This window comes from Mustela putorius, unplaced genomic scaffold (assembly GCF_011764305.1).
Source record: "Mustela putorius furo isolate JIRA1106 unplaced genomic scaffold, ASM1176430v1.1 tig00003834_pilon_pilon_pilon, whole genome shotgun sequence".
NCBI lineage: Eukaryota > Metazoa > Chordata > Mammalia > Carnivora > Mustelidae > Mustela > Mustela putorius.
In genome coordinates this window covers 96,850,796-96,868,009 of record NW_025421987.1, presented here as the reverse complement: position 1 = coordinate 96,868,009, position 17,214 = coordinate 96,850,796, and the positions used below count along the sequence as shown (strand labels likewise).

The 17,214-nt window shown below is 37.2% G+C and overlaps 1 protein-coding gene across 14 annotated transcripts in view; it reads right to left on the bottom strand.

The window, feature by feature from the left end:
* Nucleotides 1-17,214, bottom strand: part of LRCH3 (leucine rich repeats and calponin homology domain containing 3) — a 146,189-nt gene that overhangs the window by 49,966 nt on the left and 79,009 nt on the right. For 6 of the 14 annotated variants that reach the window (XR_006609213.1, XM_013052645.2, XM_004745382.3 and 3 more), the window contains exons 10-15: nt 16,107-16,183; nt 10,331-10,382; nt 9,773-9,922; nt 6,979-7,029; nt 5,204-5,257; nt 727-798 (exon numbers count right to left, since the gene is read on the bottom strand). Coding sequence is in view for 12 of the 14 variants with exons in the window: in XM_013052645.2 (XP_012908099.2) it covers nt 727-798; nt 5,204-5,257; nt 6,979-7,029; nt 9,773-9,922; nt 10,331-10,382; nt 16,107-16,183 (456 nt within the window). In the remaining 2 variants the exon portion in view is untranslated. The remainder of the gene's footprint in view (nt 1-726; nt 799-5,203; nt 5,258-6,978; nt 7,030-9,772; nt 9,923-10,330; nt 10,383-16,106; nt 16,184-17,214) is intronic. The other 8 variants (XR_006609214.1, XM_004745384.3, XM_045088773.1 and 5 more) reach the window with 5 other exon arrangements.

Below are 17,214 nucleotides of genomic sequence, written 5' to 3'. Positions count from 1 at the left end.
AAAATCTCCACAATGGAAAGAAAAAAAGAAATAAGTATATACCACAGGGAGGCAGACCTACTAAATCAGACAAGGTGAGAACTTTCTAACAGTGAAGATTATCAATAATTTCTTATGTATCATATGATAACAAATGTGGAATTACCATTCCTAGGGGCCTTCAATAAATAAAACACCACAAGCTCTTTGTATAGGCTAGCCCTATTCCAGCTCTGCTAGTAAGATCGAAAGCAACCACAGACCACACATGAACAAATGGGAGTGGCTGTGCCAATAAAACTCTTTGCATAAATAGGTGGCCTAAGTGCCATACCTTGTTGACTTCTACTACATGAGGTTTTGAGTGGTGACACTTTTGGGGACTGGGACTGAAATTATTTTGCATTATCACATCAGACAGCCAAGTTGAGTTGACATTATTTATCAGCCAAAGTAAAATAACTTATGACAAAAAAATAACCTCTGATAGGAAAATCAGAGTGACATTTCAAACAGAATCTCAATATAAAGAATAACTGCAGACCTCTGTGAGTTATCTAGTACAGTAAATCTTTCAAAAATTTCAAGTGGAATTAATGTTAAATTGACAAACAGTTTCATAAGCTTACAGATATTTCATGCATTCCTATATTTTACATTGCCATTGGACCAATCTGTTGGAAAACTTAAGACCTCCCATGCACAACCCCTCCCCAAAGCTCCTGGTGCATTACAGGAACAAGATACCTTGATAGGCATGAAGGCAGAAGAATGAGGCAGGGCAGCAGCACAGCCCGCTTGATACAACCCTGACAGCGACTAAATTTTAAAAGAGAAAGAGAAGAAAAAGAAGGCAGCATTTATGTTAGCAAAACATCAGCCAGGCAGGGCAGATCTGGTCAATGAAATTAGAAAAGGAAAGGTCACGGACAAACTTACAAATGGTTTACTAAGATTTTGATAAGGCCGAAAGAATATTTTTGGGGGAAAACCCATAACTTATAAAATGGTTTTCCCTCTTGTATAATTTAAACTATTTCAGTACTTTATAACACATGAATCAAGAAATGAAAGGGCTTTCGGCTGTCAGCTTGCAGGAGGCCAAGGTGCACTCTTTTCGGTCATCTTGAATCTGGGTTCATCCAATACCAGCTGCCTCCACCATGCCGCCTAAGCGCAACCTCAAGGACTTCATACCTGAGGTACACCGCTGGGGAAGTCAGTGCCCCATCTGCCCTGGCCCCCAAGGGCAGCGCTCTGGGTCTGTCTCCCAAAAAAGGTTGGTGATGAAAATACCAAGGTGACCAGTGACTGGAAGGATGAGGATTATAGCACAACCGACCAACTGGCCATTCAGCACGGATAGGCCGAGATTGAAGTGGCACCTTCTGCCTCTGTCCTGATTATTAAATCCCTCAAGGAACCATCAAGAGACAGAAACAAGCAGAATAATAAAAAGCACAGTGGGTATCACTTTCAATGAGGATGTCAATACTGCCTAACTGATGTGGCACTGATCTTTAGCCATAGAACTCTCTGGAGCCATTAAGGAAATCCTGGGGACTGCTTAGTCTCTGGGATATAATGTTGATGGCCGCCGCCCTCAGGACATCATAGATGACATTAACAATGGTGCAGCAAAATGCCCAACTAGTTAAGAACCACAAAGGAAAATATTTTCATAAATGATTATGTGACAACCACCCCCCCTGAAAAAGAACCCCCAAATCAGGCACGAGTTATTAAAAATGGTTTTATGCAGAACTAAAACTGAAAACATCAAAATTTTTGAGCATAGTCACCTTAGAAACTGAACTATTAAGTCCTGTGTTCTTCCTATGATGGGGAAACAAATACAGTCAAAGAGCTCTCATTTTAACTGAGCAGAACTGGCATGAGTAAGAACAATATTTTTTCAATGTTAATCCAAATTACATATATTATAATTCAATGTAACAGCTCTGATGTGAGAAAATAGGATACGAGAATTCTGTGTCACACCTTAAGGTGAATTTCATTTCTGCCTCTGTGTCCAAACGACCTATAAGAGGGTAAGTGGAATTTTCTTTCTCTTTGAATCCTTTATTTCTTCACTAACCTACATACAACCAGCAATATTCGCTGTCTCTATTAGGTAAATTAGAGGTATAATTAGAGACAATATTATTAGAATCTACTGTACAGAATTTTGATTACAGATAAAACTCAAAACGTGTCAGTTTTTTAATCTGGCAAAGATCAGAAATCAAGGAAGACAGCATTATAAAGAATGGGCATTGGTAAGACCGTACCTATGAAAACAACAAAATGCCAAAGGCTTAAATATATTAAAGCTTTTATAAGTTAAATAACTTTGAAATATGTAAACTAGGATCACAAATTATGTAGATTATCAATAAAATAGAATTATTTTTAAAGACAGCGGACAGCAAGGTTTCTTTCATGAAAGGTGGGCAAAAAAACAAGAAAGAAAGAAAGAAACAAACAAACAAAGAAAAGTAACACTGCAGCCTAATCTATCTTAAGGCAGAAAAAAATGAAGGAAATGTACCAAAGAACAGGACTGTGAAAACAGTTAACACTGTGTATGCTTCACCTCTTCAATTTTCTGGGCCTCTTTATAATCAAATGTACTGGGATTACTGTCAATCTCAAACATGAAAAGGCTAAATAAAAGCCACTACATTGTCAGAGGACAAAAGGAGTGGAGGGAAGAGGAAGAGGAAGTGAAATGAGCCTAGCATAGTCTCTAGTTTCTGAGATGAGACACAGATGCAGATGGGATAGAGATGAAAGCAACAGACGCCTGAAGGGCAGCCCTAAGAGAAGGTTCATGTCATGGATATTAAACACCACTGATAGTTATTTTAAATCCTATACTTCAAGGTCTTTAAATCAAATTTAACATTTATACCTTGCTGTATCAGCAGACCTTTTCATCATGAAACAATTTAATGAGTGATTATTACATAGCATTTATGTGTTCACTGAGGAAATATTTATTGAGCACTTAACACATCCCAGGGACAATGATAGGGACTGAGTATATGCAGGTAATTGCAACAGAGAACATCCCTGTGCCCAGGAAACTTACAGCCTGTAGTCTAAGAGGGAAGAGATATAAAACAATAAACGCCGACCTAAAAGTACAAGGATGAGAAAAATGACTGTGGTGGTTTGGGGGTTGTAGGTTGCAGAAAAACCATTTTTAAAAAGTGTGACATTTAAGCTGATAGCTGACAAACGAGTAGGAATTACCCAATGGATATATGCAGGGAGGGAGATGCAGTCCATGCTGAGGGAAACTGCATCTGCCAAAGGTTGTGAGGTAGAAATGGGCTGGCCTTATCTGAAAAGCTGAAAAAATGCTGGTATAGCATAAGCCTAGAGAGATGAGACCAAGTGTGCAGGAACTTGTAGGCCATGTTAAGAAGTTAGGACTTGGGGTGCCTGGGTGACTCAGTCGGTTAAGTTTCCAGCTCTTGATTTCAGCTCACATCATGATCTCAGGGTCACAAGATTGAGCCCTGTGTCGAGGCCAAAGTTGGGTTCCATGCTAGCAGAGTCAGCTTAAGATTCTCTCTCTCCTTCAACCTCTGTCCCTCCCCAGCTCCCTCTCTAAAAAAAAGAAAAAGTTAGGACTTAATTCTATCATATAAAGTCATCGAAGAGTAGTCTTGAGAAAATCAGAGGTATGCTTTGAAACACTCTTTTTACATAGCGTTGGCCATTATTTGGCATACAAAAGTATGTGAGATGTGGTGCTTGCTTTTCAAAGCCATCTCATTTAGGTCAAACAAGAATACTGATGAGAAAAATACAAGTGTGTGTGGTCTATAAATGAATAAAATTCACTTTAAATTTCACACTGAGGGAATTCAGTTGCTTTTCCAAGTTCCACTTTTTCCTTGACAAAGAAGCGTGGGCACTCAGACTTCTTTCACTTCCTATATGTGTTATTAAATCTCACCTCAGTCTCCTAAGTTGTTTTCAATTACAGTACGAGAGGCAATAACACCGTGGTGTTTAATGCAGGTTCTCAAGTCAGCCAGATCAAGATTTGAACCCAGTCTTGCACTTACTTACTTAAGAGATGTGACCTTGGACAAATTGCATTCTGGACAAAACATTCTGTGCCTCATTAACAGTTTGTAAAATGTGACACATTTAACATTCCCTGTTAAGACTGCTGTGAGGAATAAAAGATAAATTCTGGTAGTGTCTCTCAATATTTTTCTGCATTAATTTAAGTTACTTGCTTCTCATGACAATTAATTTCCACTAAAACTCCAGAGGGTGGTGGTTTTATTTCGCTCTAAGACTGCCCAGTTAAAATGTGCTTTATCCATCTCAAAGGAACTTATCATTGCAGAACACACAGAAGCAATGGCAATGGAAGTCTATGTGAGAAGATGCTCACACCCTAGTCTGTAGCCCACGCAGCGGTGCGCACAACGGCAGCACGTACCAGCACGGAAGCCAGGAATTCCTACACACTGCATTTTTGAACTGCTAGTTTTTAACATACTGTAAAAAATATCATAAAACATGATGGGTAAAGCAGTTTTGTAAATGTTAGGATTCTCTTGCAAGGCTGATAAAACTTTCTAAGATCTTCAATACAGCTCTTATGTTATACTCATTTTCAGTTGATGAAAGGCACTAAAAGTAAACCAGTGTTAAAAATGAGCAGTAGGTAACATTCCAAGTTAATGTTTTCCCAGAATTTAAAAAAGGGGCATGGAGGGATAATCCTGAGATGTAAGTTTGGGGTTTTCAGTAGCTTAAAATAGATAATAAAATAGCACAGCAAATACACAGTTGTGTAATTAGTCATGGAGTAAGTTAATCACTTGACACACAGGTGATTCACCAACCAAATTAATGATTAATAAAGTAAATGCACCTGGAATTAGAAATGACATTTATAAAACAAATTATGCCCCGTCCTCCTAACCCACATACAAAGCCAACATGGATCGCAAAGTGAACATTTTACTTTTGGAAACACTAACAAAGGTATCTGAATCAGAGAGGCAGATTGCTGAAACACTGGGTAAATCATGAACAGTAATGTAGGAAACTGTTCTATCTGTAAAGCATTTAGTAATGATGCTTATCATGTTTTATGATATTTAGATGCTTTCTAAATGAGAAGTATAATGACTGTTCTCCAATTTCTAGACATAGCAATATATAACTCCATTTCGTGCAAGGCTCTTACCACTAACAAGGCACTATCATCAGTGTGCTGAGACCTTCTGGATGGGAAGGGACACTGGAGAGGTGGAGAGAAATGGAGCAATGTCAAAAACAAACTATGCACACATATGACATATTTCACAAATACACAAGCAAAGAGATATATTAAGACACACTGAAGATGCTAACATATGGGATCACATTCACAATCATTTTGAATTCATGTATCCTCACAGCTAATAAACTGATTCTGAATCATGATTCTCTTTTAAAGAGTTTCAACAATTTCAAATATGATCTTATTGCTTAAAAACTGACTAAAGCAAGGAGGGAATAGGGGTTATTTTCTATTCACAGAAGAGAAAGCTGAAATATAGTTGTAGCAGTAACAAAGAATTAGCAGTCACTTAATCAGTCAGTAACAAAAACAATAAACCCAATAGTCATGAGTTCTAGTCTATGCATCTCTTCATTATTTTTCTCAAAGTAAGAGTACACCTGGAAAACTTAAAAACTGTACCTTATTTTCCAGAGAAGTTTAAATTTTTAAATAATGACTTTACTCCAGAATGACCATTAAGAAGGAAATTTGGGGGTAAAAAAAGAAGACGGTATTAACTTTGTCTGTGAAAGGTTTGTACCTTTATTATTACCTTGTGAAGAAAAGACTACTGAAAAAGCTGAGTTACTCTTTCAGGTATTATACCAATGGCTAAGTTCTGAGATAACCAGAAGTAGTGACTATATGTCCACTGAGATAAAGAAAAAAAAAAAACAAACCTTTATAATGGATAATTAAAAACATTTCAAACAATGCATTTTACCATTCCAGTAACACCTGTGCTTTAAAAACCTCTGTGCTGAAACTTATAAAGTCCCTTGTTAGGTTTTTAAGTAGTTTACTTTATAGAAAGCAGATTCAAAAGTCATATTAAAAATGCCTTTATGCATTTTTAAGGGAACAATGATCGTAAACTGAAAAAAACAAGAAGGCAAAGAGAGAGAAAAATGGCTTTTAATAAAAAAGCCAACTACAATAAAATATTCAGTAAGTTTATTTTAACAGATCAAAACAGGTACATTTTTAAAAGGTTAAGCAATTGGGGCACCTGGGTGGCTCAGTGGGTTAAGCCTCTGCCTTCAGCCAAGGTCATGATCCCAGGGTCCTGGGATCGAGCCCCGCGTCGGGCTCTCTGTTCAGCAGGGAGCCTGCTTCCCCTCCTCTCTCTCTACCTGCCTCTCTGCCTACTTGTGATCTCTGTCTGTCAAATAAATAAATAAAATCTTTAAAAAAATAAAATAAAAAAAATAAAAGGTTAAGCAATTAATTTTACATGTTTACTTATAATGAAAATGTACTACTTAATATTATAAAACTGTATGCCATATAATCAGTAACATACACATTCGGGAAGTGAGCCCTGGAGCTGAAATTTATGTAGTATCTTTTACTTCAATACCAATAGCATTAATGCCTGTCACACACAGCTCTCAGGTCTCCCTCTCACTACACACTCTGCTTTGAAATGGATAAGGGAGATGATACTTCTGGTGGGCATACGGGAAGGGAATAAATAATCTCCAGATGCATTAGTCTAGATTAAAAAACCCCGATCTATAGACTTGGATAAACTCCCTGGCCCATGTCACCTCCTCCCGAATAAGTAGAATTTTGTGAGGAGTAAGGAAAATGGGAATATTTTGACCACTGAAACACATGATAATCACATACAGAACATTTCATTTCACATTGCAATAATAAAAAATTCCAAAGAAAAAGTGATTATATAGACTTACCTCACCATCTAAGGGGGGTTGTTGTTTTTGTGGACTTTGTGATGCTTTGTGCTACACACCCCCAAGCCCCCAAGAAAGGGAAGTTGGTTAGAATCTGGAACACTGGAAATGATAAATTCTATTTACCAAGATAATCACCCACATTAACTTCCGTATCTCTCACATGCAGCACTTTCCTAGATTTACTGGTTAGAAGATGCTGCCCTTTCCCTTAAACAGCTTATAATTTAAAAAAGGAAGGCAATAAACTGACAGTATTTCATAGATCTATAAGCATCTATAAACAGAAATAGAAAAAGTGTGTTTTTCATATATACATGCACACACACGTTCACAACCAGAATGGTGATCTCTCACTCTATTCTCTCAGTGAAACCATTCTCTCTTTGTCTAGTGTTAACACCTCTAGCTCTCTCCTTCAGCCAGTCTTCAGGTTTGCATTTTCATCAGCCTGTGGATATTCTGTTTGTAAACCCACTGTCATGTTATGTTGAACATGCTCAAAAACAAACCCAGTTTCCCATACTAACTGGCTCTTCCCCCAATTTGCTAATTTCTGTTACTATGTCAAATAAAAATACTATATACCATCTCTATAGTCACTGTTTTACAATGTATTCTTCTTTTTTAATTAACATATAATGTATTATTTGCCCCAGGGGTACAGGTCTGTGAATCATCAGGCTTATACACTTCACAGTATTCATTCTTATACACATTATCTTAAGTGAGTCTTTTTACTCTCGGAGATAAATGAACACCATAATCATATTTATTCAAAGACAAAAGAACTGAGGACAAGAGAGGTTAAATGATATATGCAAGATAAGTCATAAAGTTGGCAAGTAGCCTAACTGAGAATGCACCTACATCTTTTGACTCTGAATCCTATATTCTTTCCACAAAGCTAGCCTTCTAGTCAAACTATCCTTTTAACTCAAAATCTTGCTTTGGAATCTTCTTTTTTTTCATTCATCTTCAATGATTTATTCAACATTCACTACATTTATGTATAAAACATACAGATGTTCCTCTTGTGGTGGTCAGGGGTGCGGCACTCACCACATTAGTAAAAGTTCTAGGTGCACCCATAATAATTCCGAGTTAATATTTATAAATTAAATACTATACCTATGGGGAAATTAAAGGCACAGAACCATTCTTTCCCAAAGTCAAGCACATACTGAGTAGCTAAGCTGGATTCAAATTCAGATTATTTTTGAGGCTAAGCTCTTACCACTGTGTAACACTGCCTCTCTTTAGGAAACTCAGAAATCATGTGGTTCTACGCCTTCATTTTGCACCCTAATTATTGTCAATTACTCTCTATTTCATTTACCTCATCTTTCTTTCTAACATATTCTAACTCAAGTAGATTAGTTTTTTGGAAGTATCTTTTCTTTTTCTCCTGTTTTAGAACTCCTAATTGTTCTCTTCTATCTAATAGATCAAGATCAATCCCTAATTTAGCATTTAATCAAGACCATCTACAATGTGATTCTCTCTTACTAGCTATGTTGCTTTTAGAGAAGGCAAGCTAAGTGAATTATTGATTAGAATACACAGAACAGTGCTTAGGATACAGTATGTGTCAGCTGTCATTACTTACGGATAGTCAGTATAGCATTGTGATCACAGATTATCTAGGGTTTGGAGCCACCTTCTTTCTTTTTTTTTTTTTAAAGAAGGTTTTCATCTTCTGCCAACCTAATTTCCATTTTCTGTTCAACCTGTCTTGATCAAAACAGTGCTCTGCCACTAACTAGCTGAGTATTTAACCCAGGCAAATTGTCATTCTCTCAAAGATCATCCTGGGTTTGATACATTTGGAAAAAAATAAAAGAATTTTATCATGTGTATGGTACTTATACCATGTTTAAGTTATGGTACTTTCACTCATGTGTATGGTACTTACAAAGAAGGTCTTTGGCTAGAGTTATGAAACACAAGAGAGAAAGCTCTAGAGGCCAAGAGTGATTCATTCATTCAATCATTCCTTTAACAAATATTTACTGAGCTTTACTGTGGGTAAGACCTGCTAAGATCTAGGAATGTAGCAGTGAATAAATAAGACAAACATACCCCCTGTCTTCATGGGGTTTACAGATAAATGGAGAGACAGATCTCAAACAGACAAACAGAAAATGATGATAAAAATCCAAGGTGATTCCTGAACAAAAAGACTTTAAGTGATACAAGCAAGAGAAAAAAAAAAAGAAAAAAGAAAAGAAAAGAAACAGGTTTAGATGCAACTATAGAGGCTGTAAATTTAAAAAAAAGAAAGAAGTATTAACAAGGGTTGTTGCCCAAATAGGTGCAGACAGAAAAGAAGGGAAAGCCTCAAAGATGACTCTGAAGTATTAAGCCTGTTAACCTCCAAAAGTTTGGTACTCAGTAAAGGAAGTCAGAGACGGGCTTGGATAACAAGAGTTTACATGTGCATGGCACTTTATGGTTTATTTGGCACTTTCCTGTCTTATTGATCTTTATTAATGTATTAATGATTGAGGAAGTGGCAGCTGGACAGCAAAGTGAGACGTCTAAAGACAGACTGCTAATGAAGAGGAAGAGACTACTGTCCCAAGAACAAAATGATCACTTCTCAGCCTACCTACAGGAGGACAATTCATTCAGGACAAGTAGGAGACAATTACACTACTTACTCAAGATTCCTTATAGTGACATAAAAGGAAGCTGACACTTTAAGACAAACACTGATAGATTCAGCAAAACAAATAAGCACTTACTTCTAAAACACCTTAGGAATTTCGATGAAATATGGCAAAAATCTCACCTTGACAAAGTCCAGGACAGCATCTCTCTGGATCTGCTTGGTCCTTATTTTCTCCTCCTCATACTGTAGGGCGGCAAGCTGGGCCTCTCTCCGAGTTCGCTCTACTAACTGTTCTCTTCTCCGATGAAGTTCCAAGTCTGTATGTGATAACTGGAACAAAAGTATTTCACACATGCAAGTGGGGATAAAGGTCCACTTGTCAATATTCCTAAGCAATTCAGGAAACTACTGCTGACCCAAACAATTTCTACTTTGCAGTCGCCTAGAATTTCCTTAACTGTGTTTACTGTGCATCTTTTCCCATCTTTGCACTGTGTTCTTGTATGTGCTATAAAGCCATCATGTCAGTAAAAATTTACCTCTGTCTGGTGTCTAAAAAACACTGCTAGCAAGTATTAGCTGCACATGTTGTAGTGACTGTATTTTGGAGGAGACAGGTACTGAAAATTACACATATCTGGCAATCAAGGGTAACTTAAGTGTTATAAAAATAGAAAATCATCTTAGTTTAAAAAAAAAAAAATCAAAACTGAAATAGAATTTTTTTTTTTTTTTTACCTGATTGTGACTTGGTGATAGTGACATGACAGAAGATGGCTCAACTGGAACCCTGACCCAAAAAAGGGGGGGGGGGGAGACAGAAGAAACTCTTTGATAAGATAGGCAGATATATAAAAGCTAAGTAAAATTTTATTGTTAATGTAGCATACTATTAATCAATAGGCAAACTGTCTAGTCAGCAATGAAAGACTGAATGCATTTTGTAAACCTGAGCCCAAGTCTTACATGAAGCTACAGGAATATGAGATGCCTCCAACTCACATTTCACGTGACGGTATCATTGATCAGTCTACAAACAGCTAACAACAGTCTATGTCAGCCAGTGCTGACCAGACAGATATTTGAGATCACTTTTCAAATAGTATCATTTCTATATAGCATACATAATTATTATCTCATTACCATGATTGAAACAAGACACATGTAAATGAGATCATTTTATATACAAAGTCATTTTACCCATAGGATTCTGGAAGATGACAGAATCTGGCAACTGTTCTTGTAAAGCACTCCTATTCCCATTTTCAACTGATGCAGCAATTTTAATAATAAAAGTAAATATTCTGATTTTTATTTTTAAGAAAGAGATAAAACCTGATTTGATGCTTTAAAAACAGCAAAAGTTGCTTCTGTTTTATTAGTACTAAATCTTACAGTTTGGTATTTATCTTTTTCCTGAATTGGATTTAGTGTTTCAAGTGTCTGTTACTCATTTGTGTCTCACCTAACAATGTTGGGAACAGTGGCACTGTGACATTTAGGACCTGAAATTTTAAACTATGATTATTAGCCTGTCAGGTTGACTTAAATGCATTAAAACAATGTGTTACTAGGGAAATAAAAATGAAACTCCGAAAGCTTTAGTAGTTTCTTATTACCAACTAATAAAAAACCAAATTCTTCAACCTGGATTTCGGGACTCTTAGCCCATTTCAGAAACACACCCACCATGGAATCTTTTCTCTAATAAGATTTCTTCACTTATCATACACTAATTCAAGCCTTTTCTATAGATTCCAACCTATAGAGAACTTCTTAGAAAAGGTGTTTTTTAGAACCTTCTTGTTCTTTAGAATTGGGACTTTTCCTCTTGATGTACATGTATAATCAATACTTCTTCTGCATTTGTCATCTACGATTCGTGTCATTTTTTGGGCAAAGTTCTGCAGAGGCACATAGAAACTAACAATCTTTGAGCTCCTACCATGTACTATATATTTGATACACAGTGTTTCTCAATTATTCTTCATGCAATTTTAGGAATAGAACTATTATAATCCTCATTATACAGTTGAGAAGATGAAGCATGGAAGTTAAGTAACTTTCCCAAGGTGATACAGCCAGTAATCCTTATCTACCTGATTTGAATTCTTATCTGACTAAGTGGTAGTCCGATATTTCTTCTTCTATGTATGCTGCCTACAAGAACTGGAGGTACCTCAGAAATCATGGAGTCCATGCCACTAACTTTACAAGAGAAAACTAAGGCCCTCAGAAGTTCAATGATAGCTACTAGGGCCAGAGCCCGGGTCAGAATTCAAGCCCCCTGACTTGGAGATTAGTGGCTTCTACTATTCCACACTTCCCCACTTTACAGAGGCAGAGTGTAGGAAGGAGAAAGTGAAAAGCATGGAGACCTAAAAGCATATGGGCACACATATAGAAAACAATTACCTGCAATGGCAAAAACTAAGCTGTGAAAAGTTAAAGATGGTGGCAAAGAGTGAAGCATGGCATATGGGAGAATAAAAGTGGCAGTGAGAATGGACAGCTTCCTCAAGCCAATTACCAGGTGCTAAGGTGGGCTCGTCACAACTTGGCTGCTCCAAGGAGCAACCTTAGAGCCAACGCTGGCACCAACCTTGGTGCCACCATGCTACTTCATGCCATATGGCCTTTTCATCTATGAATATGGTTCTCAATAGGATTGTCACAACATTTCAGATAATTTTTTTGTTGCACAAGATTGTTCTGCACATTATAGGCAGTTTAGCCTTAATGCCTGCCAGTAACACCTATAATCATTAGGGCAACTAATTCCCAAATCAAATAAATACATTTCAAATATCCACTAAGAGTGGTGCTAGAACCTATTGAGAAACACTGGCCTACATTATACTTCCCTAAATTTAAAAAAAGGTAATACGTAAAAAAGTAAAACTTAAGCCATACTCTTGTTCTCTTTCTCTTCACATTTCTTTTCTTATATTGGTTCCACATCTTTGAAGTATTCACAAAATTCTTTTTTTTTTTAATTTCCAGACATTAAAAAATAAGTTTAAAAAAATCTGTTTTTTTTGTTTTTTAAATATTTTAGTTATTTGACAGAAAGAGAGAGCACGAGCAGGCAGAGCAGCAGGCAAAGGGAAAGGGAGAAGCATGCACGCTCTCCACTGAGCAGGGAGCCCAATGCAGGGCTCGATCCCAGGACCCTGGCTGGGATCATGACCCGAGCCAAAGGCAGCTGCCTAACTGACTGAGACACCTAGGCGCCCCTAAAAAAAACCTTGAGTTTAAGGCATACAACATGATAGTTTGATTTACATATGTTATGTATGTCATATGACCTCAAGAGTATAGCCACATTTCTTACCTTTACTAAAATAATTAAAATACCACCCCCTAGGGGTGCCTCGGTGGCTTAGCTGTCAAGTGTCCACTTTTGGCTCGGGTCATGATCCCAGGGTCCTGGGATGAGCCCTGCATCAGGCTCCCTGCTCAGGAAGGGGACTGCTTCTACCTCTCCCACTCCCCCTGCTTGTGAGGTGAACGGGATAACCACTACACGACGGAAACCGGCCCCACTCCCCCTGCTTGTATTCCCTCTCTCGCTGTCTCTCTGTCAAGCAAATAAAATCTTTAAAAAAAAAACAAACCTAAAAAGCTTTGACGGAATACATCATAGTTTTTTTCTAAGGTATAGAACAAATTACTTAATAACTCCCATAGACAAGGTTTAAAATAACACCGAAGTTGGGGGAAAAAAAAAACTTCCTTAATTTTTTTTTTTACTAATCCTTCCCAACATTTATCTTATTAGCACTCCCAGGCAGTACACTCTTAGTCAAAAATTTTCAAGAGAAGAGTAGGTTGGTAGGGTAAGATTTCTGGCTGAAATATAACCAATAAAGAATGAGACACAAGTGAGTCCGGTACTGTGACTAGTCATGGGGTAATTGTTAAAATTATGGACTTTAGAATTAACTGTGACCTAGTTTGAATCCAGGATCTGTCACTTTTTAAATTTTTTAATGATTTTATTTATTCGAGAGAGAGCACAAGTGGGGAGAGGTGCAGAGAGAGGGAGGGAGAAGCAGGCTCCCCACTGAGCAGGGAGGCCGACATGGGGCTCAATCCCAGGACTCTGGGATCATGACCTGAGCCAAAGGCAGAGGCTAAACTGACTGAGCCACCCAGGCACCACCAGGGTCTGTCCCTTAATAAAGGGTGATATAAATGAATATAGATGGAAAACTACTAGGTCTGGAAGCACAGGCTCCAATAAGGGAAGATTCCCTCAGTGCTGGCAGAGCAAGAATTTCTAAGAAAGTCATAAATACAAGAACACTGGGTTAAGGTTAGATAGGCAGATTTTTGGCCCCTATGATTTCCACCCCCTGGTGTTACTCCAGTAAATGTGTTAAATGCCAAAAAGGACTTTGCAGATGAAATTAAGGTTCCTAACTGGTTGACCTTGAAGTGGAAAAATTATCCAGATGGGTCTAATGTAATCATGGGAACTCTTAAAAGCAGAAGGTGGGAGTAACTGGAAGGAGGTGGCCTAAGCTACAAACTTCAGCTATAAGATAAAGGAGTACTGGGGATGTAATGTACAACATGATGACTATAGTTAGCATTGCTGTGTGATATACAGGAAAGTTGTTAAGAGAGTAAACCCTGAAAGTTCTTATCACATGGAGAAAGAAAATTTGTTATTGTATTTATATGAGATGATGGCTATTAACTAAACCTATCGTGATCACTTCATAACATATGTAAATCAAACTATCATGTTGTATGCCTTAAACTTATGCAGTGACTTATGTCAATTATTTTTCAATAAAACTGGGGAAAAAACAGAAGAAAGCAAGAGAGTTTGTGGGATGTGACAGAAAGGGAAATCAGAGACTGAAAATGTGAGAAGAGATTCAAAATGGCTTGCCATTGCTGACCTGAAGATGGAGGGAGCTAGGAACCAAGGAATGTGGGCAGACTCCAGAAGCTAAAAATGGAGTCTCAGCTGATAGTCAGCAAAGTAAGAGGGACCTCAGTGTGATATAACTATATGAAATTGAATTCTGCCAACAATATGCATGAGCCTGAAAGTGGATTCTCCCCCAGGATCTGCAGGTAAGAATCTAGGCCAGCCAGTGCCATGCCTTTATGAAACTCTAAGGAGAAAATGAAGGCAAGAATGAAGGTCTGCCCACACTTCTATCCTATAGAACTGAAACATTATAAACTGAAATATTATGTCTTAAGCCACTAAATATGTGGTAATTTGTTACATGAATATTAGAAAACTAATATATAAGATAACTAAGGAAAAAAAAAAGCTGGCTTTTACCTTGGGAGTTTCTATTAAATTCTAGAAATCTTGAACTTTACTTATGATGGATGCAGGAGGTAAGAGGGACAGGAGATAAAGCATGGGACCTCCCAAAGTGGAAAAACACAATAGCAAACCCCACTCAATATAAGGATTCAAGGCAACTAAAAAGCCATTCTGAGATAAATTTCAAAGATATGAAATTCAAGTAAATCCCCAAGAACTAACTGAGAAGACTAAAGAAGGCCAATTAAGAGATTTTTCTTTCACTCTTCTCCCCACATGTTCTTTACTCATCTATATCTCAGTTTCCTAAACAACGTTAATATCCCATCAAGTGAAGATCTATGAATGACACTTTCTACAGAGGAAATTTACTGTTGTTTAAGAACAAGTTTATCAAGTCTAATGCTTTAAGACTTCATAAAAAGAGAGAGGAAGCAAAGACCCAAAGGCTGTGAATTTTTCAACTACTGCGATATAGTGTATGCAAGAAACGTTTGGAATTCAAGAATAAGCAGCAGTGCTCTAATTGGTCAAGTTAATTTCAGAAATATTCTGTGAGGTACTAAGTGTAGTGAGAAGATTGTATCAATTGAGATAGGAAGGAGGAAACATACTGATGTCTCTGGCTGGCTCCCCGTTTCTAGTCAAAAGTTTAAGCAAAAAATGAAAAATAAAAAATTCAGGACTCCTGGGATGCTTGGGTGGCTCAGTTGGTTAAGCGGCTGCCTTTGGCTCAGGTCATGATCCCAGTGTCCTGGGATTGAGTCCCACATCAGGCTCCTTGCTCAGCGGGGAGCCTGCTTCTCCCTCTGCCTCTGCCTACCATTCTGTCTGCCTGTGCTCACTCTCTCTCTCTGACAAATAAATAAAATCTTTAAGAGAAAAAAAAATTTTTCAGGACTCCTGCAACTCATTTAGTCTTCTTTATGCATAAATTCAGACATATCACCATAAAATCTCACTGCCATTAAGTACCTTCAAATCACATAATTATACACGTAATGGTTTAGGCAACCTGAATTTAGAATCGATAAATCAATTTTACTTCTTGTTCTATTACATGAGCACAAAGCACTCTTTCACTCAGCTCTACAAACACGGTATCTAAAACAGAGTCTTCAACATACATACATACGTCTGCACAAAACCATAACCATTTCAATGCTCTTACTAATGAGTTTTAAAGTTTGAAACAAATGAGAATTGGTTTTTTCAAACCTGTTTTGATGTGAATATCTTCTCATGTCCTCTGTTTTTTGAAACTCCCTCAGAGGTACTGGCTTTATGGGTGACCCCTAGGCCAAAAAAGCAGAAATAAATGAATTTAACAGACGTATTTAAAACATTGTCGCTGCATAATCCACATCTGACTTGGCATTTAGGGATCTACAGATTACACTAAAAAATATTTTAACAAAATTTTCAAATGTGAATTTTTTTTTTAAATGTGAAATTTTTATGTTTAAAATATTCATTATAGGCTATGTTACTGCTTTGGTAAACAAAACACTATTCATAATCTCAAAATACTCTTTAAAAAAGATTTCCTTCTCACTCTATTATATAAATTACACTGACCATACAGTAATATCTACTATATGCTAAGATGCTAGAGCTTGGAGAGGATCTTAGGGGTCATCTAGTACAAACTTCCATCCAGACAGGAATTCCCACCTGCCCTTCCCTGACTTGTGCTCGACCTCACTTGTGTATTTCTAGTAATAAGGAGATCACTGGATAGATTATATTAAAAAAAAAAAAAAAGATTTATCTGAGAGAGCACAAACCAGGGTGGACAGAGAAGAAGCAGATGTCCTGCTGAGTAGGGAGCCCGACATGGGGCTCGATCCCAGGACTCTGAGATTATGAAGTGAGCCAAGGGCAGACACTTAACTGATTGAACCACCCAGGCACTCCGGGCAGATTACATTTCTTTACTTATTTATTTATTTACATTTCTTTACATATCATCACAAATTGTTACTTATGTTAGTCATACAAATAGCCCTGGGGATATTGGTGGAATATTAAGATACAGCAAAAAGTAATTTCTATTTATGGTAAAATAGGGTGTTAACCAAAAGAAGAATATTGACAATTTAATTTATTTATAAAGAATTAAGGTCATTTCAAAAAGACATGACTGAGGAAAACTGAACTGTCCTCAGTGATATGGACCACATATTGAGAAATAAAATTACGAAGAGGCTTATAGGTAATCACAGCATTTATTTTGTCAAATAAGAATGGATAGAAACAATAAAATCTGATTTCAACACCAAAAATAAACATTAAAATGGGTATTCTTTAAGGGCAAGAAAACAAC